This window comes from Aythya marila (assembly GCF_965140915.1).
Source record: "Aythya marila genome assembly, chromosome: Z".
NCBI classification, from domain to species: Eukaryota; Metazoa; Chordata; class Aves; order Anseriformes; family Anatidae; genus Aythya; species Aythya marila.
This window is the reverse complement of record NC_139080.1, coordinates 61903288-61929605: the sequence shown is the minus strand read 5'-3', so window position 1 is coordinate 61929605 and position 26318 is coordinate 61903288. Positions and strand designations below refer to the sequence as shown.

Sequence of the window (26318 nt, the reverse complement as noted above, 5' to 3'; positions counted from 1 at the left end):
ACAAGCCAGTTTAGCATCCATGTTGGCAAGGGAATAAATGAAGTTATTTATTCTCCCATAAAGAGAAGTGTCAGTACAATGGACACAATTTTCCCTTCTCAAAACTCTTTCTTTGAAAGATTCCATTGATGCCATAAAATAATTGCAGTGCTTGCCAACTGAATTAGGACTAGCCATATTAAAATGCAGCAGTAAGTGCTTATCTTTAGACACAACTCTTTGAAAATTTTGGTCTACAGCTGAAATTTCATCTCTTTACGTATGGCCTGCATTGCTCACAGCCCTTTGTCAGCTGAATCTCTGGATATTTTGTAAGAGGTGGAACACTTCTTTTTCATCATTAATCAGTTTACCAATCAGACTGAAATCATTTTACCAATCAGACTGATCTGAAGACAAGGTCCAGGGCTGTCTCCTGCCTTCTGGCTATGGTGGGGCTGAGCCTTAGACTGCAGAACTGAGTCTGCAGCCAAAAGCTGCTGCAGCATACGTGGCTGACACAGAGGAACATGTCTTCGGCAATATTCAGAGGCACTGCAAAACTATTGCATTCACCTTAGCTTCTCTTTGCCCAGTCTGAAGTTGAGATGTTACTTAGAATAATGGTACATTTTGTAGTTTCTGTGAAAGAGGAAAGAATGTACAACACTTACTGACTTTTTTTTTCTTTGCTTTCGTCATCTTCACTGCAGTTCATTCACATTAACAGCATGGTTCTGCACAAACCTTGCTGCTATTCATGATGAAGTGTTATATTCATCAAATACATCACCTGTATATTTTGCCACGCTCCTTTAGCTTTTAACTTCCTTAAACAACATTAGGAACATCACAACTCAAGTTCAGCATCTTTTTGTTTTGCAATAGCATATTCCATATATAATGCCATAAAAAAATGCAGTTGCTGTATTTTAAACCAAAGGAACCAGCTACATACCACCCCACAGCACTGCCTGCACTTACAGGATGTAGGTGATAATCCCCAGAGACCACATGTCCACCTCAGGGCCATAGGCACATCCTCGTAGTATCTCTGGTGCTGCAGACGGTAAAAGTGTTGTCAACAAGATGAAACTTGAATGCAGAAATAACAGTCAAAAAAGTCGACATAAACTATGTGCATGCTTACAGGAATCTTTGAAAGAGATCGTCCTTATGATTATGATTAACATGATAATTTTTAGGGCCTGCTCCTTAAAGCCCTTAATTAGACAAGTGATTCCTTCCACTGAGTATAAAGCAACAGAAGTGATGTCCAAGCATGGGAAGAATAAAGTGCAAAGTGACACAGTGAGGTAAAATTTGGTGTCAAATGGCTTTTTAGGTTAGATTTGCACAAGTAAAAGGGATAGCCACATCAGCACTGGAGATGCAGTGTGGCAAAGGAGGTGGCATTCTAACTTTGGTATTTGGTTTACTTTGTAGTTCATTGGGGCTTTATTTTTGGTATTTTAATTGTATGAATATATCTAATGCTGATGTGTAACATGGTAGGCATATTTTATTCCAACCCACCATTCTGACCACATATGGATTTTCCTTTTTTTTTCCTCCCACAGCCTACCCCTTCCTTCCACAGTCCTTCATTTTTTTTTATTTGTTTTTTCTTAACTGTAGTCCTATGCTTTAGTTTGGTTTGTAAACTCCACTACATTACAAGGAAATTGAGGACTACATCCCTCTGTCTGCAGCTGAGGAACTGCAGGTCCTATTGCCTCAGAAATGTGTCTTTTCTTAGCTCCCAGCTCCTCAGCTAGCTGAGGAAAAACAAGACACGTTTAGGCAATTGCTGCTTCTGCAGGGCAGAGAAGGTGGAAAGAAATGGTGCTCTTGGGGGACTCTAGCTCTAAAATGGTAGAGTCAACCTTTGTCTGAGTAGCTTGACAATCAGACCTTGAGGAAAGCTGAGCAGCCTGGCTCACCCTGCAGGCAGTAGCTGCTGCTGCCATGTGTGACCAAAAATGTGCACTTCTGCACACTGATACTGTGATGTGCCCACCCTGAGCACCTCATGTCCCCAGGCTGTCAGCTCCAAGCAGCCTCCAGAGAGGCCTCTGACCCAGGCCAGCCTCCCTGGGCTATGTGCCTGAGTGACAGGATGCGAATGTCAGAGGAGATCCACAGAGGAAATGGAATTGCCAGCACTTGACACTGGGGGAACCAAGACTCTTCCCTCCCTTACCTTTTGGACACAGAAAAGACATAGCCAACTAGTGTTGGAAAAAATAATCAAAGTAATCAAAATGATACTGCTGAGCAATTCTTCCAAGTGTCTGCAGATCTTATTGACAGCAAACATTATATCTGTGTGCTGCAACATCCCTGTGGAGTGAGGTTCCCCAGAACAAGACATTAGTCGGAGCACACACGACTCCCTAAGGGCCTCCAGGCAGCTGGCTCAGACTTCAACCTACCTGAAAGATCTATCATACTAGGAAATACTAAGCATTTTTACAAGTCATTAATATAGGAGGCAAAGGACATTAATAGACAAGTTTTGCCATATAGTACTTTCACACCTGGGAAACTTTCCCTGCCTCTTCATTCTTCTGTCAGGTCAGATGGTGAGCTGGTGAGTTTTTGAGGAGGGATACCAGGTCCCAATGGGTCTGAATTCAGATCAACCTGTAGCTAACAGAACAGCCTAGAGGCAAGGCAACCAATGACCTTAGAGAAAGACATGCAGATTGTCCAAGAAAAGAGGTGTCACTCAGTGTTCCCTTTGTCATATTTGCTAATGCCAGATGGCGTGCTATGAACTAGACAGGACGTTTTTTCTTTTTGATGGCTGATATGTTTCTTCTAAAGCAAACAACATTTTTTGGGGTGACTTCTTGCTTCAGATAAGAGCAGAAGAAGCTTTTAGCCCTTTTTTCCACTTTCCTCCTCTTTCCACCGTAAAATGGCCACAAAGACACCAACACCCTCACTTCATCCATCCATCCATCCATCCATCCATCCATCCATCCATCCATCCATCCATCCATCCATCCAGGTCTGCCTTGATGTCTAGACTGTGATTACACAGTTGTATGATTGTTTGTGTACTTTCAAAAGTTTGCTTTTGGCAAATGAATTGCACTGAGGTGTTGTTAATTTAGATGTTGGCTGTAACAGACTGATCATGAATCACTGCACTGCATTGCCTTGTTTTCCTGTGCTACTGTAAGCAATCACCTATGCCTCTCTTGTTAAGTTCATTCAAAGGACAATGTCTCAACAGGCTAAGTTCCTTGTTACCATCTTTCTTTCAGTCTTCTGCATCCCTTTGCTTGTTGCAGGGACTATGGACTGCTAAGTCTTGATGCCAAAGTATCCTCACCCCAACTGTATGTTTTCCTTGCTGTGTCCTTCCTGGAGAAGTTGCTGATAGTAGGGTGGGCAGGATGTGGGAGTTGGCAGCCTGTGGCTATCAATTATTCATAGTTTAATTTGGCGTTTCAACAGTATCACACCTGGGTTTCCTCCATTTGTGGAAAGTAATGCTTTATTACTACCTTCCAAGCACCAGGAATTCTGCAGGGTTGGTTAACTCAGGTCATGAAGCAATGATTGCAGGTCTGTGTCTGCAGGCACAAAGCTCCTTTCACCACTCCTCAACACAGTCATTCAGCCTCAACCCTCACACCAACCATCACTACTCTGAGGGCTCTTATGTGTGAAAAAGCCTTATCATAATATTTTAATAGTATATAAAAATAGGCATAATAAGGGCTAAATGTTATCTATAATTTTATGGCATTTGTAACATAACAGCCATGAGAGAAGACAAGACCATTAATAGTCAATATTCAAAGTACAGTCTGATGAAGCTAAGCAGATAGGAACCCAGTGCTACTCCAAATCATTCTTGGCACCTGTGTGTGCTAGAGTGAGAAAGATATACAAGCTAATGGACATGTCACCTGAACTGCACTATCAGATGGGCTATAAGCTCAATAATCTTATCGTCTTCTCCCATGTTCTCTTTCCTTTGCTTCTACAGTTAAAAAGGCAAACGTCAAATTTCTAGTTTCCATGTGGCTTGGCTCAGCTCTGTCCAACACTACCTGAGAGGCTTACAGCCCAGCACACTGCTAGGAAGTTGCAACCTCTCATATGAGCCCGTTCAGGGCCAGAAGTACAGGAAGGACACCAGAAATACATTTCTCCACAGGATTACAGTGGCTGCTGGGGGTGAGCATCCACCATGCCAAGCCTAGGAAGCTTGCCCCGGGGTAAACAAGATCATCAACTTCTTTGACCACCAGCTTCTTTCCTCAGGCAGAAGTGCCTTGCAGTGAAGGGTGAGCAGACTGCAGAGGCAGCTGCAATCCTCTTTTACATGGGGCCTCCTTCTTTTGCATGTTCTGGCAGTGCAGGATCTAGTTCTGCTGCATTTGGTGGCCCCAAGAGTCCAGGCAAGCTTCTCCTCTCTTCTCCACCAGAAGTGCAGCTGTGCATAAAGATGCTGAACAGGGAGCCCAGCAGGGTGCACAGGATGCACTGCTGAAAGTTGCTGGACAGTCTGCAAGGCTCCTTTCAGCACCGATACTACACCTGTAGTCCTCTGTTATATGGGTCCAGCATGGACCAGAATATTCCAAGTAAAGCGTGCATTTAAAACCATGTGTTTACTTAAATGCTTTGGATTTAGGGGGTTAAATTATGAGCATGCTATAAAGAATACTTTGATTTCCTCTGTGTTAAGAAAGTATTATTTTAAGATAAATTCACTATAGTTATTATTCAAATATTTGTAACTTCTATACGTTTTTAAAGTTTTCCATTAAGCCTTCCAAGCCCCAAATTTCTGCTGATGCCTCTCCAGTATTATTTTAGTAATTTCAGTATTTTTATGATGTTTGGACTTATTGCCATGCAAATAATGGACTTGCACCAAAACATATGTTTTGATTAAGCTTTGTAGATTTGATTAAGGTGGACAATATGAATACCTCTCCTTTGAAGGCAGGCTGGAAAGAAAAAATGTAACATCCTCACATTAAATCCATCATCATGTAAATAACAAAGCAACATACCACAGTACCCTGGAGTTCCGCAAACTGTCTTCATGGTCACCTGATCTTCCACAATCTTGGAAAGTCCAAAATCAGCTGTTAAGATTTTTTATAAATGTTAGCATTTTCATTTCCTTGTAAAATCACTTTTCTCACATTGTATATGTAGTTAAATGAACAGTACTGTCATTTCCAGAGATGAGGGCCAGTTTAAGGAATCTACCCAGACTGCAATCCAGAACTAAAATTTGTCTGTACAAATGGGTTTTCCTGGCTCCTGACTGACCCAAATTTAACTTGTGTATCCTGAAGACTGCATACACCCAATGCAATGAGATGCCTGAGGGCACAAAATCAGTGATACAGAAATGCATTTTAAAAAGCTGTACCTTTGTCTCACTTCAATTTTATCTAATTTGCTACTCACTGGTATGGTAGCAATGCTGGGCACAGGCTGGCCTCTGGGGAAGAAGATGGAAGGTGAGCTGAGAATGGAGGTGAGGGCATCCCTAGTAGTGCTCCTCTTTGGGCAAATGCTATAGAAGCCCTTACACCACTCTGGCCATCACACCAAGGCTGCATTAAACTATTACATTATCAGAGCCTTTCCAGGAAAGATAAGAACGAGGACAGAATGTAAATCAGGATACTATGATCCGGAGATGCAAGACTTTCCTAGAAATGTGTATGAAAGTGCTTGCAAATAGTTCTTGGAAATCTGGATCCTTGAAACCCGTGATGAACATGGCAACACTTTCATTCCTTGCTTCCTTCACTTCCTCACTTCACATGCTCCCTGTCAAGGCAGCATGAGGTGGTATTTCTAAACTGATTGCAGTTCAGGAGCACAGCACACTTGGAGTATCACCTGCTGGGTGCATGGCAGAGCTCTGTTTCTTTAAGAAGAAGAGAGCAGAAGGCTCAGGGTTTTTGTTGTTTTTCTTTTAGTATGTACAAATCAGTCCTTTTCCTGCTTAACACATCTGAACTGACACAGCCCACTTTCCACCAGGGGGTACACTTCACTGCTCCGTATGACCTAGCCCAGCAGCTGCCCATAGCTGAACACAACAGAGCACAACAGAACACAACACAACACAAAACAGTACAGCACAGCATAGTACAACACAACACCACACTACAGGCTTCTTCAGAGTTCCTCTTTGCTCCAACAAGAGCTGGGCATACCTAGCTTTGAAGGTCAGGCTCTAGGCAAGTGGCTGCTGCTCCTGAGGGTATTGGCTTAACACACCCCCGCTCAGGAGAGCCTGACCTCACCTCCATCTCCTCACCCCTCAATGAATCTTTTCCTTTAAAATACTAGTTTAACAGAACAGAGACAGAGAAGTACGTCTGTACGCTAATCTCATGATCCATCTTGTTCCTCCCACACTCTTTATCATCTGCCACTTTCTGTATGGTTTTAGCTGTAAATTTCCCAGGACAAGAGGCTAGCTTTGTGTTTGTTTTTAAAATACCATGCACAACCATGCTGCTGAGGAAGAAATATGCCATGCATCTGAGTATTAGCGTTAGATTAGAATAAAGTAACAGTGAGAAGTATATATAGTTAACACATACTACTGGTACAAAGGAATTAGGGAAGCAACTATTTGATGGTGCTTACCTATTTTCAGTGGTGCATCTGGTGCTGGTGTTGCATAGAGTAGATTTTCTGGCTTCAAGTCACGGTGCACAATCCCATTTGCATGCAGGTACTATAAAGAGAGAATGTCAAAACATTTACCACAGTGTAAGATTACAGTCAAGTACGAGTTAACAACTTCCTACTAATATATAGCAGCAGTTCATTGACTGCTACCTATGTGACACAAAGTCAACTAACTAACTTTCATCAGCTTTTTTATGCAAACTTGCTCAGCACAGAACCCTTAGATACATATCGAGATCTGGATAGGAAAATGAAAATTGGGAAGGCAAAGATGGCATCATGTCCATTTGAGAAGAAAAGCTTCTCAGAAAATGTTGCTGACCTTTTAATAGTGGTAACTCCTAGAAAGTAATCTAATAGATGCTGAGATACAGAAGTCTGCCTCAGAGAAAGGCAGCTTCTGCATATTACAACATTCTAAGAGATAATAAAAAAAAAGTCATATAACTATTAAACTACATGTATTAAATAGAAAACCTTGAAAAGAAAAAATGTAGCACGTGTATTCTGTCAACTACAAAATCCTTATGGTCTCTTGACCAAGACTTCTAAAAGGTTTTAATACCACACAGTTGTAGGTGCACGGATTTCCAGCTGTCTTGGTGAAGCTTGTACAGTACTTGTGAATTCACTCTTCACTAAACTCCTGTATAGATGTTGTCCTTGCCTTGCCATAACAGAAGGAAGCACTTCTGGCATACATATGGGAACTTTCTACATTGCTAGGGATGAACAATGAAAAAAGGCATAAAAATGATAAACTAGTGAAACAAATTCTGTATTTCTTGATTTTCTTTCTTTTTTTATTTTCTTTCTCCAGCTGAAGTCTCTAAAACCTTGGAAATACGATGCTTAAGGGAAAACTCGGAGTATCTATCTTATTTGAAAACTTCCTGGTCTACAATTTAGTAGAACCTCTCAGATATGTTTTGACTATTGAAAAAAGAAAAAAAAAAAAACAAAACAAAAAAAACAAAACAAAACAAAACAAAACAAAAAAAACAAATATAGTGTGTGCACTACTATGCAGCAAATAGCAAATTGTTGAACATTTGTTTGGAAAGTACAGTTACAGTGTTCACTTGAGTTAGCATCTGAGATGAACTGTGCATCAAAAGTTTGCAAAGTTGCCAGTGATTAAATGACATTAAGTATGAATATATAGCTCTTTCCATAAGCATCATTTTACTGACATTGAATGCTTTGTAAGAGTGTTTCTTACAGTGCAATAAATATATTTTGTTGACTTCCTCTAAAATCATAAAGTATCAGTATTTATCATGATGTTGCTAGTGGAGATAGGCCAAATACTATAATCTAATTTATTTTGCAGTGGAATCTAAGTGCTCGTCCCACCTGTGTTTTCTACAATGAGATGGCTAATTAGTTATATTGCACTCTGCTACGTTGTTTATTGTGGTCATATCTGCATGGATGCACATAATCACATCCAGCCTGGATAAAAATACATATTTATCTTCCAGTGAAGACATAACTGCACAAAGAGGCTACCACAGTTTATACCACTAATGTGTCTGACATGCAGAGGTAGTGGAAACAGGTAGTGTCCTACACTGCAGTGGACAGAAAGATTTCTGAACTGATCTGTATTCACACACTGCAAATCAGTTTAGTTGAAGCTGTAGGAGAGAGAAGGAACAGATATCTTGCAACCACTCAGTGGAAAGCAGACACTTCCAACTCTTTCACATGGAAAAGTTTAGAACAAATTTGTGCAGAGAAATGATCCAGCCAAGTTTGCAGAATGTCTTTTAGCAGGTCATTTTTTACACAGGCCTGTAACTTAAAAACATTTTATGGTTTGAGGCTGAAAATATCAAAATTTTCTTCTCTTCTAAAAAGTCCATTTTTGTGAGAGCAAAATTTGGGAAAAGCAGTGGAAAAGCTGTTCAACTTTTCCTGTGTTAAGTCATAAAGTGAGCCAGGCTCACAGGACTCCTTCTCACATACTTCAAGAACTGTAAACAACTATGCCTGCTAACTGCGTTTGCATTTCATGACTTATTGATTTCTTGACAGATTTGTACTGAATTTGCAGCATGAAATCCTTTTCATTATACATCTGTAAGATCCATAAGGAAAATCACCTCCTCTATCCAGCCCACCATATGAAGAAAACTCACAGGATGCAGGTGGGAGTGCAACAGATGTGTGAATTCCCTCAATGACCTAATCAATGTCTTGCTACATTCATTGCCCTCTCTATCCCCTCCACCACACCTCACCTTATCTCCCAACATCTCCTACACCCCTCCCCACCCAACCCTCACTAATACCCTCACCTCCTCTGCCCTCTCCATGTGGAAATGCAGATCCTTTCATGTTTGCTACAATCCCTGATCTCACTCCCCTCTGTTTTGTCCTCTCTCTTCCGTGGTTTCTTTTGCTTGACTGGGCACAGGATGAGGTGCTCAGACTAGCCAAGACCCACAGGTATGCTGGCTCACCAGCCTGCCGCTGTCTCTCAGTTACTGGCAGAAGTACTGCATACAGCTGGGGCTCCCTCAAACTGCCAAGTCATATGTTTAACAGATATCTTGTTGGCATCTCGTGTCTTTTAGACCTTGCCTTCTGTCAAATTTTATTGACATGAGCCTATAGAGTCAACAGTTACATTGTAAACCTATTGAAAAAGGGACAAATGGACTGCAATAACAGCAACAACAACAACAACAACACAGTATTTTCACTGATGAAGAAAGCCCATTCTTCAACAACACAAAAGTATCAGCTATCCTTATGGAGGTGAGCGGTTTCTCACTGGAGTTCTTTAAGATGTACCTGTCTCCCAACAGCCTTGTTACTGGAGGTTTCCAGACCAGCCAGTGGCCTTACTTTTCCCCTTTCCGTTTGTGTGCAAAGAACAAAAAAGATGATGAGGAGATGAGAAGACAAGATTCATGAGGAGAAGTTGAGGGAACTGAGGTAGTTTAGACTGGAGAGTTTAGACCAGGTAGTTTAGACCAGGTAGTATAGACTGGAGAAAAGGAGGCTAAGGAGAGATCTCATCCCTCCCTATAACCACCTGAAAGAGGGCTGAAGCAAGGAGGAGTATGTCGGTCTTTTTTCTTCTTTGACAACTGATAAAACGGGAGGAAATGGTCTCAAATTTTTTCAGGAGGGGTTTAAATTGGATGTTAGGAAGAATTTCTTCACAGAAGAAAGGCTCCTCAGGTCAGGCTCCTCAGGGAGGTGGTAGATTCCCTATCCCTTTAGGTATTGAAGAGATGCATCCAATCATCAACCTGACATTTACCAAACCTAATCAACCCTGGGCTTTTTTTGCTAGTTTTCATCAGACCCAATAGGCAAAGTGAAGAGAGCATAGCCACCAACTCTGCAGCATCACATAACACAGTGGCTCCTGGTATTGAAGACTACTTGGTAATTACATTGCTTTTGATGAAAGTGAACAGTATTCTGAGCTTTACTGTTAGAAATTTTTACTGATTTTTTTTTTTTTTTATTATTATCTAATTAGAAATTGATTTAGTTAAATTAGCATAATTTTCTTTGTATAGCACCTCTTTCAATTTATATATACTTTATTTTGGTTTCTCTTCACTTTACTTCTTACATATTGATTTTAATGAATAGAAGTTTCCTTTACAGCCAGTGCCTCTGCAGCATAAGTTCAAAGATAATTGTTTCTGTCTCCCACTTCAGAGTATAGCTTTGGGCATGACATACTCTCATACTAGAAGAATAGCTAACCCGTGCTTTACTGTTTGAATGTTATGCCTCTCAATGGCTAAATAACTTGATTAAAAGTGAAGATCATGGCCTAAGTATCTAGTCAGAAGAGGTAATACTGACTCTCTTTATGATCTAAGCTTTGCTGAGTTACATAATTTTCCCCACCTGTAAAATGCAGATGAAACGTGAAAAACAATTGCTTTCTATGGATAGATGAAGAGTTTTTAGCTGCAGAGTGCTGTACAACAATTTAGCATAGCAGGCATATAAAATGTGATTATAACATGAAGAGAGATTCCTTCAGTAGCTAAAAAGGTCCTATATTCACTTTCTTCTGGTTTTCAGTAGGTAATACACTAGAAGAAAATATGGGCATAGCAGTTGTCTGATTGCAGCTTTGCTTATTTGTGTTAGTGAAATAAGGTGGATACAGAAAATTTATTTTTACATCATAGTGTTATATTTCCATGGCAACATTACATGGGTATATTTACATGTAAATCTGGTTATGTCCTGTAACATCTATGTATCAAATGTTATATTCACTGATAGAATAACAGCCTTTGGTCTGGCCTGATGAGATGTAGATGGAAGAGAGGCCACCACAGAATATCAGAGCAAGACCTGTGGAAGAAGCCTTGTGGAAGGAGTCTTCTCCATGTACGGTGGTAGATTAATTATGCCTTCTCATGTACTCATGTACCTGTACCTGTTTCTCTCTCTCTCTCTTTTTTTTTTTTTTTTTAACAGCAAAGACACTTGCAAGGCAGTACTGATTTTAAGGAGCGTTCCTTATAAGGAATGGCTGTTCCACTTAGTGAAAGAAAATGAACAAGAAAAAAATAAAATGGAAACTAGAAACAACAGAGACCTGGAACGGTGTGTCAGTATATATTAAATGAGTGAATGTAAATGCAAATGAAATCAAATAAAGTAAAATACATAGTGACAAAACTATATTTGCTAAACACAGGGTCTTACACATCCTCTGAAGACAAGGAGATGTAAGTTGGCCAGGCAGGTGAACTGTATATGCTTCAGGCACACAGCAGGCTACTGCTTTATCACTGTATAGCGTCTCAGATAATCAAGGACAAATGTATTCTAGCAAAATTGAGTGTGATAGTCTTACTACTCTTTGAAAAAACTTGAGGACAAACTCAGCAAGACACTAGTTGGGAACAGTACACAGAGACTTTTCTAAAAGAATCACCATTTTAAATAAAGGCAGCCTTCACCTTGGCCTGTATTCCCATGGCATACAACAGCAGCTCTTGACTGAACAATTGTCATGACTGTAATTGTGACTACAGAAGAAAGATTTTTTTTGCCTTTTTTCCTTTTCAGAAGCTTCTTTCTAATTGCTCCATGACAGTTTCCTTTTCTGTTTGTTTAATCCTTTAATAATTAAGGTTCCTATCTAACTTTAAAGATTTTATGACAAAAGGATGAATGAAGACTGCTTAAAATTCTGGCCTTTTTTCTTAGTTTTATTTATGGTACCTATTACAGAGAACTGTACAAAAGTAGGGCTGAAATCAGCCTGAATGATCTACTCCTCTCCATGCTCCTAGACAGAATGAATTACATCTGCAACAGTTGTTTGTCCAATTTATACTTAAAGATCTCTGATACCAGTGACTCTGCAACCTCCCCGAGCAATTTATTTCAAGGCTGTGCTGTCTTGACCTGTGACTTATCTGGATTGCAATGGGAGCAGATGAAGCACTATTACTTCTATTACTTTGCTTCTTACATACCATAAATGAAGAAGGCATATGTCTTCCTCTTCCTCCCCCCTCCCTCCCCCCCCCCCCCACTTTTTTCCAAAGGTCTTTTGTGTACTTAGCATGCACAAGACCAAGCTTCCCTCATAAGACTAAAAGATTTAGTCTTTTCTTACAGACCACCTTTTCTAGGTTCATGATCCTTCTTGTTGCTCTTCTCCAGGCTGTTTTGACTTGCATCAATGTGTTCAAAATGTAAATAGGTATTCCATTTGTGGCCTGACAAATTTTACAGGATGTATTCATAACAGTATTTGCCTTTTTCTGCAACATATCTGACTCCTGTTTGCCTTTTGATCCAGTGTAACCTTCTGGTCCTTTCTTTTTTGATCACACTCTTAGGTTTTACTGTTGACTAGTCAAGTTCAGGTACAATTTTGTCATTGGCAGTACAGAAGAGACATTGAATTTTACTAAAGTTTTTTTTTTTTTTTTTTTTTTTTTTGGAATCCTAGTCTCTGACGTACTTGCAGCCTTTCCCAATTTTATGGTGTTCAATATTTTCATCAGTGTACTTTATATTCTGTCATCCAGGGCTGCCAACAAAAGCAGTGAAAGAGGCAAACCCAAGAAGATTTTTTTCTTGCACCTCTGCTCTTGTAACTCTAGATACACTGTTAGCACTCCCTTGGTACATGTAGCTGGTCTAAACTCCATCCAGCTTAAAATCACAGCATTGTAACCACATTTCCCTAATTTACCCTGAAATTGGCAGGTGAAAAAAATGCTAAAAGCTCTACTCATGCTGAGTATGCATGATATCCCCTGTTCCTCCCCTATTAATAATGCCTCTTACACTGCTTGAGAAAAAATTAGACTAATCTGGCATGACTTGATCCTAAGAAAAAACTTGCCTTACTGATGATCTCCATGTTCTGTTATTTCTCAGGTGCCTAATGTTCATTTGTTCATTATTTACCATGGATTATTTTCTGGGAAGTAGAACCAAGTCAGCTGGCCTATAATTCTTCCCTTCCTTCCTCTTGAAATGTGTACTACCTATATATGGTTCTCTGCCTCTCCTCTAGGAGAAATAATGGTTAACTGTTTAATCTGTTTCAGACTCAAGAAGCTCATTCTTTAAAGATTGTAGTAAGGAGGTCACCAGGTGCAGCCAATTAAAAAAAGGTCTAAATGATTTGAAGGATCTCTAACCTAGTCTTTTCTTATTCTAGGCTTACATTTTATCACTCTGTCACTGGTGTTAATTGTGCTAAGCATCTAGTAATAGCTGAACTTTTAATGAAAAGAATAAACATTAAAAAAAAAAACTACCCTTCTTATCTCCTGCTAGGTGCATCTCATTTTCTGCACTGGCCTTTCTGGCTTTATCCTTCACACTCCTTCTATGCTTCTAACTCCAGCTTAGAAAAACTGACCTATTTTCTGTTTTCTATATACTTCAGGTTATGTTTAACTCCAGGATGTACAGTTCCTGGCTGAGCACCATCCTTCGTTTAAATGGAGTGATGAGAAACCAGGTGACCCTTGACTGCATTACTATGCTCCCAGGGTCTTGCACTCTCTCTGAAGGGCACAGGGCTGCTGCTGGCAGCACTGCAAGTTGCCTTCTGTCTGCAGGTAGGGAGAAGGTCCTAAAATACCTTTGCTTCCACTTGTGAGAGTGACTGTGAGCCTCAGAGCCTTTGGGTTTTGTGGTGTCTCTTCATGACCCAGGGGAGTTATCATCAAATGAACTTCTGCCAAGCATGCCTACAGTATGACTGACACATTCATGAGCACCAGATTCACTGTTTTCAAAGGGAAAATTTCTACCATTTTTATTAGTACACAGGATCTCTTTAGGACTTGCATGCTGAACTTGTTAAGAAATCAAGACTGCAGGGTTATGAAAGGAACTGTGGGTAGAAGTTCAGTATTGGACATCTTTGGCTATAAATACAGTCCCTAAACCTTTAACAGGCTGAAAACAGTATTTTTTTCTCCCTTTTCAAGACTGTCTAGACTTGTAATTAAGGCCTTTCTGCAGCCCTTACAGTAGTGTGTCATTTTGTAATGAAAGCTACTGCTCAGTAATTTAGTTTGATTTATCACTATATATCATTTGATAGGGATGTAGTTAATTGATAAAGTTTCAGAAGCAGTTAAGAGAAAGTTTAAATAACCTTTTAATGATCTAACAGGGCAGAGAGGGATTATTCACGAAAGAAGAAAATATACATTCCTGTTTTCTATTCTTAGGAAAGTGAGTGAGCTCTCTATTAATCACTTTGTACATATAGAAAGGCACAGCCAGTTTCCATGTAATTGGTGTCTGAAATAATCACAGAGCACATATCTTACAGAGTACAGAGAGACAAATACTCAGCATTCAAATGTATACTTACTCACACTCTACATTGGTGTAGACTTTGGAAAATAAGCCACATGCAGCTTGGTAACCAGATTTTGGGGGTTCAAGACAAATCTAAAATGTCACAGTTAGCAGGCACCTGTATCCTGTTACAGTCTTCTGCACATATCCAGTGATTTACAATTCACACATAATTACACACAAATTACAGGCTGGTACAAGGATAAGATATGTGACCTGCTCTGTACCCTACAGCAAAAGCTGTGGTCCCTCTGCACCACAGGTTCCACATCCTTAAAACTGTTGTGACATGCAAGCTGTGTTTTACATGTCTGAGTGACAAGTGCAAAATGGGAATGGGGCTACATCGCGGTCATCATTGAAACTGTGCTATCCTGACTGAAGTCCCTGTAAAACTCCACTGCCTCAACTGATTCAGGTTATATTTGAAAACAGCAGTACAAACACTGAGTGGCCTGTTTCTATGCTTCCACTTATCTCTCAGGGAACTGGACCCAAATCCTGTATGTTTGGACTACGGATGTTGGGTCATGCGATTTATGCTGATTATGAAAGAGTACATTTATTTGATTTGGTATTTGACATGTATAAACAAATTATTTAGGACTACATGTATAATCACTTTTTTTTTTCTTTTTTTTTTTTTTTCCCCAGAATGGAAAACAATCATTGAAATATTTTCAAAATGTAGAGATTGTTTTTATAAGTGATGCAGAGCCTGAGAATTCTTGCTTAAAGAGATTATAAACAGTGATGCTGTCAGAACCTAGCTCCAAAGAATCAATGAGGCTGCTGTAGTAAAACCGTGAAATAAAGTTATATACACAGCATAGTTTTCCCTCTTCCACTATCCCCTTACTAGTTGCATTAACTCTGAAACAAAATGAACAGAAGACCATTTTATCTTTGCAGAAGAAAAAAAAAAAAGATTTATTTTCTGGATATCTTTCAGAAAGTCTGAGATTTCTTTTCTGGTTAACAATAAAATGGAGTCTTTTGATAAATGATAAAAGGGATCAAATTCTAAAAGCTTCCCCAAATGTCTTGGAGGAAGATTATTCTTTGCATCTGTCTTCCTTTTACAGGTTGTTCTGGGAAACTGGAAGACAGCATTAAGTCTGCTACTTGATACACTGACTTCCAAACATTTTCATAAAACTCACTAAACATAGTTTAGTGAAACTCATTTAACAGAATATTATTTAAGTAGAACAAAGCACATTTGCCTTCATACTTTACACAAATATGCATTAATACAACTAATTTAATTTATTAATTCAGTTTATAAATCTGTGTATTACTATGAAGTATGTAGAAATGCATTAGTATAGATGCATAAATCCAAATCGTTTTATTTTCTTTGCTAGTCTACTAAATCCAAAGGTATGAAATAACTCAGATGGAATTTTTTAATTCAGCAATTAGATTATATTAAATTTTAACTGCAAGCTCCACAGCTACTTTCTTTTACATTTAGAAACAGTTTTGTTTTTTAATGTTCCTGATTTTAGAAGAGTGAGGCACCCTTGAGGATGACAACATTATACCAGGTGTGATTGCAGCAAATCACGTACAGCCATTTCTGCACAGTCTAACATATGTAGGAGAGGATAAAGCACACACCTTCCCACACAAATCCCAAACAAATGAGCTCTGTTCAGGGAGCTAACTGTTTGCAGTGGCATAAAATTCTCCTCTTAAACTGTAAGTAGGCCACAGCAACAGAGTAGGTAGAACAGATTTGCTGCAGCGGCTTCATTTCAGATCCATGCAGAGAAGCCACCCACTTGCAGACTGAATTCAGTGAAGAATTAACATATATTAACACTGTTCCTCACACAGCCCCTCTGCTCAAGCTTCCTTTTTTTCTGCTTGCCTGGCATGCAGATGACAAGGATGCCATTTCTCTTCCTGCAGCAGAAGCCTCTGCTCAGATGAGCTTTCCCACTGCAGTCTCCTCACCTACTGGGCACCCACCGTGTGCCTGCCCTCTGTCAGGTGTCTTACTAAAAAGGTGAAGGATTTATGTTCTTCTGGGAAAACTCAGTCATCTATGATGAAATTCAAAAGGACTATGTATCAGATGAAGTGCAGTATCACAAAATGGTAATGGGCTAATTAAATTGTGTAACTTTACACATCAAAGCTGCCAAGGTGCAGTACATTTTGTTCCTGCACAAGCAGGATTTGCAACTTCCCCTCTTCCCCCCCCCCCCCAAATAATAATAATAATAATAATAATAATAATAATAATAATAATAATAATAATAATAATAATAAATATATATGTGTCAACGACAACAACTAAAACCAGAGGAAAACTAAAAACTAAAAATAAAAATCATCAACTCCCTCCCCTAAATACATGTCAAAAACCAGCAGTCCTGCTCCTCATGCCAGCTCCCATTCCTTCTATAGCTCTGCACAACTCACAGAGCCTCTCTGCTTGGCCAGCTTCATTTACAGCACCATGTACAACCCACCAAAGCATGATGAACTTTTATTGTTTGTACAGTGCTCTGAAGACAAAGAACATTTCTATCACTTTCTTCTTTTTATTCTGTCTTCAACATTTCTTACTTGAGTTAACTACAATTATACTCTAAACAAGAAGAAGAATCCAGAATAAGCAGGGAATTCAATTAATTTCAAAATATGAATAATATTTGAAAGGTACTAGAGATGCAAGTATTTAAGACTAAGCTGAAAGAAAATTCAAAAGCTTCATGAATTGACTATAAGTGAGAGTTTTTTTCATAAAATAATGTAACAAAGGGGTAGGTTAGAGTCTTTACCACTTGATTCTGAAGAATAAGGTGATTTTTTTTCCTGCCTGTGTAGTACAATTACACTAATAAGTTAAGCTGTGCCAAGGAATGTTCCTGGGTGCAAAAACTCATTTGTCTACACCATTAAACTTTCAGAACAGTCCTGGGTAGATGAGCACTGACAGAAACAACTCCTTGACACAGTTAGCCACTCCAAGGGTTAGTCCCAACAGGTGACATGAATCTGGCCACTTTGGAAAGCTGCAATGATCTGATGCCATGGATATAGGCTGCTGCAAGCTGTATGGCCTTACTGAGGGACAGTGTCCCCAGCTGATTGCCTAGAACCCACAGGGATCTCAAAACAGTGGGGTGCTGGCACAACCAGACTGCTGAGCTTTACACCACGGGTGCACTGACCTCAGCAGTGCACAGCACCTTTCATATGTGTGTTTTGGCAAGTAAATCAAAAGATTTACAATGTGTTTTGAAGGTAACATTTCAAGGTAGTAAATCTATGAAGGGTGATTAAATTTCTCTTGCCAATCTGTGAAACTTTCTTCCTGAACTATGTGTACAAAAAGTCTAACCGTTTTACCACATAAATGTAGCTAATGAAGACATATTTACATACATAAATTTCCATTTTTACACACACATTAAACTTGTTAATTGTACTGCATTCCTTGAATGGTGAAGTTTGGCCTACATGTGGTAGCATCACTTCCGAAGCCTAATATTGATCTTACACATAAGAAAGGAATGCAGGCTTTACTCATAAAACCAAGATTTTATTTATTATTATTATTATTATTATTATTATTATTATTATTATTATTATTATTCACTTTTACAAAACACAGACTTTTTACAAAATACAGTTCTCAACACACATCTTTCAAGGGCCACATGCACAGCAGTTTTTGGATTTATTCATCCACTCAAGGTGAGGGCTGGCCTTGGGCAATGTGAAGTCCCACCTCAGTCTCGCCGGCACTATGATGTTACCCTGAAGATACAGTGCAGAAGGCTCAGACTGATCCCAGCCCCGCAGGACAGGGACACTGGCACACTTCTATTCTGACACAAGGAAGGAAATCTATATGTGGTTTCTGGCAGCTCCCCCATACCTCAGGAACTTCCTCTCTTGAGGTACACCTTAGAGACCAGATCTGCCAATTATCTCACCTGTTAGTGCTTTTGCAAAACAAAATGTACACTTAAAGATGGAAAAGAAGTCCACTATAGCCCTAGCATGGTCAATCAGCACCCTGTCCATTTAAAAAAACAGTCTTAGTGGGTAGTTATTTAGGATCCCCAAAGCTGCTGGAATTCATAACACTCGTTTCTATTCTAGGTTTTCAAGCCTGAATTTGTCTCCAGGTGATGACATTAACAACAAACATTTTTGCCATATATGACAAAGTACCACAGTGTTTGTGAAGAAATCATATATCTTAAAAAACTGAAGCCTTAAAAATGACCTAAGCCTGCAAAAAGCATAACTACAAGGAGCTAAGAAATTCTCATCTGCTAAAAAGAGGAGGTGGTCAGGATGATTAGGCTGTGGATATCTCTATTATGTAGGTGACTGGCTCCTTTGGAAAGCTCTCTCAGATTGCATATGAATATAATTATGTGTTTTCTGGAAATAAATATTACATGATTTGTGCAGGCTCCTGAATGCAAAAGAACAATTCAGATTCTGCTTGGAAATGTGACAGCCTTATTAAGTCATTTGGCGTTTGTTTTTCCCTGAATGCCTAATGCTGCTCGACTGGAATTCTGAAATATCACATGCCACCTGGAAAAACACTGAACTGTAAACGTGAATTTGCCATCAGCCCATCCGTCTTCAGAAAGATTAGGAACAGATCAATGTGGGATGTTTTATTTCTGTGTAATGAAGAAAACTTGCCATATTATTGATGTCTCAAGTACAAAAGGCTACAAATACTCTTCTTTGTGAGATCCACTGGTAGTGGAAAACATAATTATAGTATTTATCTAGATCTCTTTTTTTCCTCAGGAAAAAAAAAATCAGTTGTGGTTCCATCCTTATTTTCCTGAGTGTCTACATGTTTCTCTCTTCATATCTGTCTTCATTAAATCCCAAATTCTGCTGCTATAGTGGAGATATCCAAAAAGAGCCTACAAAAGTTAAGTTTCTGTTCCTCAGCTACTGTGCCATATTCTTCTCAGGGTTCAGTAAAATCTGGTAAAGATACTTGAATGGAAGAAAAATATGGTGACAGGTAACACATTCTTCCAGTGTTCACAGCTATGGAATTTGACAATTTCACTTTAATTCATGGACAGATGGTATTCCTAATGCAATATAAGGCAACCTTTTCCCCTTTCCCTGTTGCCTTAAGACAAATTTTTTCTGCCCCCGGGCAAACCCCGGGTATATTTTTGTAGGAAAATGACAATAATTCTTAATAAACTCCTATAATACGAGCACTTTCTGCAGTAAGTAGAGAAAAAAAATCTGTGTAGGAACATGCTGGAGCCTCTGAGCCTACCTCAGATTCTCTAGTCAGAAAAGCTGTTCATGGCAGAGGAGTACGGGATGCAAAGCTTGCTCACATATATGTATTATGGGCTACTGGGAAATATTAATCTTCAGTTAGGACTTACAACTTGAAAAAACATCAGCCTCACATGACAAAATGCAATGATTCCACTGAAATCAGTGGAAACGTTTCTGTTACCTTCAATGAAAGCAAAGTACCTGTGCTAGTTTTGGTCTTTATAACACACTACCGTCATAATTCGAGTATCTTTCTAGCCTTGATCAGCCTACAGCCAACAACATAACTGTCAAAGAGAGCTGAGGCCTTCTCATATAAAACTCCAAAAATTAAATGCATTGACCATCACTCAGTTACATGTTGTCACTGTTCTTGCTCTGAGGAATGAAACATTATACAAGGTGAAAAACAAATTAAGGTGGATATATATATATATATATATATACACATATATATTTGTATTTTAATTTAGGATTTGGCTTTTTTATGGAGTGTACAAGAGGCTTAAAGATTAGGGACAGGATTTAATTTATTCTTATGCTAAAGACTACCTGCAGAATAATTAGCATTCGGTCTGATCCACAGTCTGATCTTTGGTGATTTAGTCTGACAATTGTTATGAGATATAAAGTGTATTTACTGTTACAGAGTAAATGTTGAATTGGGGGAATTTCAGCTTCAGGCCATTCCTCTTGTTTTGCTTGTTGTGTGGGAGGAGACCGAGCCCAAAACCACTACAACCTCCTTTCAGGTAGCTGTAGAGAGCAATAAGGTTTCCCCTGAGCCTCCTCTTCTCCAGCTCCCTCAGCCACTCTTCACAGGACTTGTGTTCTAGGCCCTTCACCAGCTTTGTAGCCCTTCTCTGGACATGCTCTAGGGCCTTGATGTCCTTTTTGTAGTGAGGGGCCCAAAACTGAACACAGCACTCAAGGTGCAGCCTCCTCAGAGAAGAGTACAGCGGAACGATCACCTCCCTGGTCCTGCTGGCCACACTATTCCTGATACAAGCCAGGATGCTGTTGGCCTTCTTGGCCTCCCAAGAACACTGTTGGCTCAGTCGAAGAAATGCAAAGAGGATGGGAAAGCAGCTCACTTGAAGAGGACAGTGGTGAAAATAGAAAAATGAGGCTGAGGAATGCTGAAGGAATTATTTTTCTCTAGCAACTCCACTTGTTTGGTATTTCCTAAATTTCAAAAAATTTAGAGCACCCTTGTTTTGTTGGACAGGAGCACATTATTAGTACCCAGGAGAGCATCACTTAGGAAAAAAAAAGAAGAAACAAAAGGCACCTAAGATACTGGAAAATCAGTATTAAGGAATGCAAACAAATAAGGAGTAAAACTTAGCTCTACGAGTTGCTAATAGGCTACTTGACATCAATATGATATAGCTCTGAAAACGCTAAATGTAATCCAAGGGCAAAGCAGGTAAAGTATTTATTTCCAGAAGACAGTGGAAAGGATTTAACTGATGGCAGAAGACTGTGGAGAAACCTCTTCTGGATAACTAGGGATCAACAGGAAGGCTGCTGTGTGATGAGATGATGCCAAAGTTTCCTTGTTCAGCAAAGCAAAATGAAGGCTTGAAGGAGGATTTGACCACTGTCTATAACTTGAACACACAGCAGGGTGGAAGGCAGTGATTTAAGTAAAGGATACTTGGCACAAAATAAAAAATAAAAGAAAAAATCCAGAAACTAGCTGTGAATATCTTTAGGCTAGAAGTAAGAAAAAGGCTCTGACTGTGAAAGTTTCAAGTATTCAGGGCAACCTTCCAAGAAGCATGTAGAGGTCAAAATATGAACTGCTGCTGGGGTAATGCTCAGCACACTTAAAAGGCTACACGTTATGGCTCCTGTATGGGCAGGGACTGCAACTGAGAGGTAGGGAGATATGTGCCATAAGGGTTCAGGGCCCTGAGAAGAGAAACTCCTCCATCTTGCTTCAGAGGGGTTTGTGATAGTTACCAAACCCAGCTAGATCACCTCTCTCATAGTGGGCACCAAAGAAAATCGCCTGGCTTTCCCATGACCCACTTGAGCCCGGCTGCCAATCTTTTCCCTTTTCCTCCATCTCCTGTTCCTTCCCATGCTGCCTCTGCTCCTCAATCCACTACAGCACATAGAGTGTGTTAATTTTTTCTTTTTTTCCCTCCTCTCCCCCATTTTTTTTTTTTTAATTTATTTTCTAGCTATTTGAATGGCTTTTAGTTGCAACTTCTAGTGTCTTCAGTGGGTTGTGCTGCTTAGCTGACAATTTTAGGGATTCTCCCACCAGGCTTTACATACTATTGCTCACATAAGAGCAGGCTTCTAGCACTTGTGCAGTGGGATTGGAGGAAGACACGGGGTTTGGAAGCAGGAAGGCCAAAAGGAAAACAGTGAGCTGGGAGGACTTTGTTCCATCAATGACCTGGAAAAAACAGCTATGTCCTCATTTAAATACTGATCTCAATTCAGTGCCTGTCAGGGTGAACATCCCACTAAGGGACTGTCTCTGCTCAGCTGAGGCAGCAGTATACAAAATACTGTAAGCAAGGAAGGGGAAATGGCTTTCCCATCTGCTCAGAGCTGCACTGGAAGAATTTCAGATGAGGAATGTCTTTTGTCAGGCAAGAACAGCCCAGGCTCAGAGCTGTTAGCAACATGTCAAAGGGGAATGATTTAAGGGGCTGCTAGCTTCCTTTCAAGGGTGAATGTGGAGCAGAGAGATCTCAGAGCTCTGAGGAAGTGATTAAAGGGAAAGTTACTGCTGAAAATTACTTCTTTCAGTCTGTGAGGCTTGGAGAAAACTGGCACGTGTTTTTCTCAGACTTCTGTCAAACACCAAAGATAGCACTGCAAGAATACGAGGCTGAGCTTCTGTGCTGTCTCAGTTATGACAAGGTCTCTAGTTTATATGCATTCTTTTGCTTACATTTTTTATTTTGGGAAATTAACATTCTTCTATTTGTCCCTCATAAATCTGCTAATAGATCGTCTATAATCCATCTTTGCTTCTATTACTGCATGTTAAAAGCAGTTTCCAGATACCTTTTTTTTTTTTTTTTTTTTCCTTTTAATTTATTTTTCTTTTCTTTCTTGTTTTTCATCCCACAAGGCTAAATAGACAAGTCACTTATATTTTCTCAGTCCTTTGGGGGCCTACTGCTCCTCTCTACTATCAAACTGACAGTTTTAGCCAGAACATGTCTACCTGATCAGGTCTTTTACACCTCCTTTCACTGCTCCTACACCAGGATGCCATCACCAAGATCTGCAACATGCACTAGCTCACATTCTCTGTGCATCCTCCAGCATCCTGACAGCACATCCTCTAATACATAAAGCTCTGCTATTTTCCTTGCACGGCACAGAGAAATGGCTTCACATGACTGCTAGAGATGAACAGCATTCAGTATTGGCAGGTCTACTGTGATCTGTAAAATATCAACTCCTCTCAAGGGTGATAATCATTTCTGTTACTGGACATCTGTAAAATGTTGGAAAGCACACAGATGTGGAGTCATCAGCTGGAAACAGCAGAGGAGAAGGACTTAGGCTCATTTGTATACCACTAGACAGTTATGAATTCCTAGTGTGAACTTTTATTATTATTATTTTTATTTTTTTTGCATCAGACAAATGCATCCCTTGGATGTAGCCATGGAGGTATTCCTACAGAGAGAGTGCTGCAAAAGGCAGCTCTTGTTAGGCCTGATGCCAAGACAGGCTGACAGCTGTGCTACCCTACACTGAAACACCAAATTCTATAATGAAACTTCTCCAAGCTTAAAAACATGCAAGTGCTTTGGAGAACATGAAAATTCTCATTTTGTCAAGGAAAAGATTTATCTGGGATATGATGTTTTGAATGTATCATGGGATGTGTGCAGAGTTAAGGTCTAGCTGGATGGTCAGGAGCATTTTTTTCATTTTCAATTATTTTTCCTTAAACATGTACACCTGCAATGGTATCTTTCAATAGAAGTCTGTCAGAATAGTTAAAAGCTCAGGCCAGTCAGGAATACGTTAGTTCTGGAGACTGGGTCCTTATCAGCAGAGATTAAATATAGCCTGACTTAGGTCTTGCAAAAATTGGAGGCTGTGTGGGGAAGCAACTGCTCTTTCTCAAGACATCAGATAAACACCTGGAATGCAGCAGATGAAAGAAGGAATGAAAAGTCACAGCTGTTCCCTAACCATGGAGACATAAACAGCTTTCCAACAGGAATTTGGGAGCAAAAAAGCTGACTGGTCTTACAATTCAGGCTCATTGCATTGTGAGTGCAATGACGGTGGCAAATCCCAGAGCACCATGCATTTCCATCCAACCTGTAAAGGAAGCACAACACTGCAAAATATAAGTGTCTAAACTAGAGCCATGGAGAAGGTGGAAACAAAAGGCTGAACTTCACATTCAACCATCCTCCACAGGCTCCAAAAGGGAGCAGCCCTGTGAAGTCGGGATGCTTCATTTCCAACCAGTGGAGTCAGTGAGGCTAAACTTTCAACTGCTGTGTTTGCTCCACAGACTTCAGTGGTTCATTTAGGACCCACATGGACAGGGGATCTAATCATGGTAAAATCAGTTCTTTTATGCAATGTATACCTATGTTTCAGTGCAGGCATGTATTTTTTTTTCCTGCTAAATCAGTGAACACAAAGTCTGGGGCTTCTGCTGATAGTTATGAGCAGTCAGCATTCAGCATCTGTGAGCTTGCAGAGATGAGAGTAACTGTGTTTAGACACATATGACTAAACAAAGAGAGAGGAGTTTCAGATAAACCAATGCTGTTTCCAAACAAGGAAATAGACACTATCAGGCAACACTGTCAAAGACAGGATTTAGCAGAAATAGATGAGAAATATAACACTGATGAAAATGCCAACGTTTTCAACCATTACAATGACATTTACTGGTGTTACTTCTTAGGGGAACTTAATTATGTTAAATGCCACTGTGTTTAAGCTATCTCATCCCAGGCTTTGGAAGCTTTTCTCACTGAACTGTAACAACATGCATATAAACTGTGTGCAAAAGTTGATTTCTACAGACACACTTAAATACTGCTGTGCCTACTGAGCAGCCAATGTTACTTTACAAACCATGAAATTACATGTACGACTGCATGCGTATAAATACATACCAGCACACCGTACACAAACAAAATTAAAACAGACGTACTTTCCCTAGATGAAGACAAACAGACATTTAACTTGGTAAACATCAGTGCAAAACTGAGAGCTGTGAAGCACACTGGCATTGCTCCCAGGTACACTCATACCTGGTGCTGCCCGTGGTTAGCCCCTGCTACTGCTGAGGGACTTTATGTCTGCATATGTCTATTGTCTACAGGCATTTTGAGACCTCTGCTCAATAACCTATGGACACTGAAGAATGGGATACCAGCTTGCTGACAGTCACACAGCTGGTCCGTGTAGCAAAAAAAGCAAAGAGGGGTCACACAATAACAGCTGCTGGGCCCACCAGGAACGTACCAAGCAGTGGCTCTAGCTGCATTCTGCTGGCCCACTTTCTTTTAAAAATGTCTGTAAAAGATGTGCAAAGATTTCAGCAGGAGCTTTCTTTTCTTTTTTTTTTTTTTTGATCAGAGGGAATATAGGCTTGTATTTCCTTACTCTGATCATAATATTTTCCATTGCTTTATATAACCCTTTGAGAAATCAAAACAGAGATTGATTCTGGGGGTATGATTATCTGCCATGAACTAAATATGCCAAAATGAGTTAAACCAATCCCTAGGAAAAAGTGCAGTTTTAGGAAAATACTTGCCAAAACCAAAAGTTCTGAAAATCAGTACAGGACCTAAAAACAGTAGTCTAAAAAGCTTCTGTTTTTTTGAGACAGTTTGAGTAGCTTCAGCTTATCATTATGTGACACCTGAGGCTGTATGTACCGCATCTTAAAGACTGAATGTACTTCTCTGTGGACTGCACATTAGAATATGTGACTATGCTGAGCCTCAGTCCTTTCCTGAAGATAAACTGCTTCTTTTCAGGCAAAATGCCAGAAGCAAAGTACTGAAAAAAAACCCACCACCAACAAAAAACAACCACCAACCAACCAAATACTAAAAGGATTTAATTTTAGCAGCCAAGCTTTGCTGTTGTTGTTGTTATTGTTGCTTTTTTTTTTTTTTTTTTTTTTTTTTTCTGTAAATGGCTGCAGGCCATTTTTTTGTTTGTTTTTGATTTAGGAACACCATCTTCTCAAGGTAAATCCAGTATAAAAATATTTCCATTGCAGTGGGAGTTTCAGGCAGAAATCCATAAGAACAGTTCACACTAAAACTCACTCTCAGTGTGCTGCCATCTACTGCAAATCCTTTTAAAACATTCCTTCTTCTGACCTTCACTACATGAGAAGAGACAAAAGCTCACACAGCCTGTGGTTGACAAATGCTGTTAATTCTACCAGTCAAGGCAAAAACATGAGTTGTATCCACTAACAATAGAGAGGGCACTATCAATTCTCTAGACTTTTTTTCCGCTTTATTTTAAAT

At 39.6% G+C, this 26318-nt stretch overlaps 1 protein-coding gene across 1 annotated transcript in view; it reads right to left on the bottom strand.

The window, feature by feature from the left end:
* Positions 1-26318, bottom strand: part of CAMK4 (calcium/calmodulin dependent protein kinase IV) — a 162956-nt gene that overhangs the window by 8246 nt on the left and 128392 nt on the right. Inside the window, exons 6-8 of the mRNA XM_082784144.1 lie at positions 6628-6718; positions 5022-5096; positions 964-1039 (exon numbers count right to left, since the gene is read on the bottom strand). Of these exons, the coding sequence (XP_082640270.1) occupies positions 964-1039; positions 5022-5096; positions 6628-6718 (242 nt within the window). The remainder of the gene's footprint in view (positions 1-963; positions 1040-5021; positions 5097-6627; positions 6719-26318) is intronic.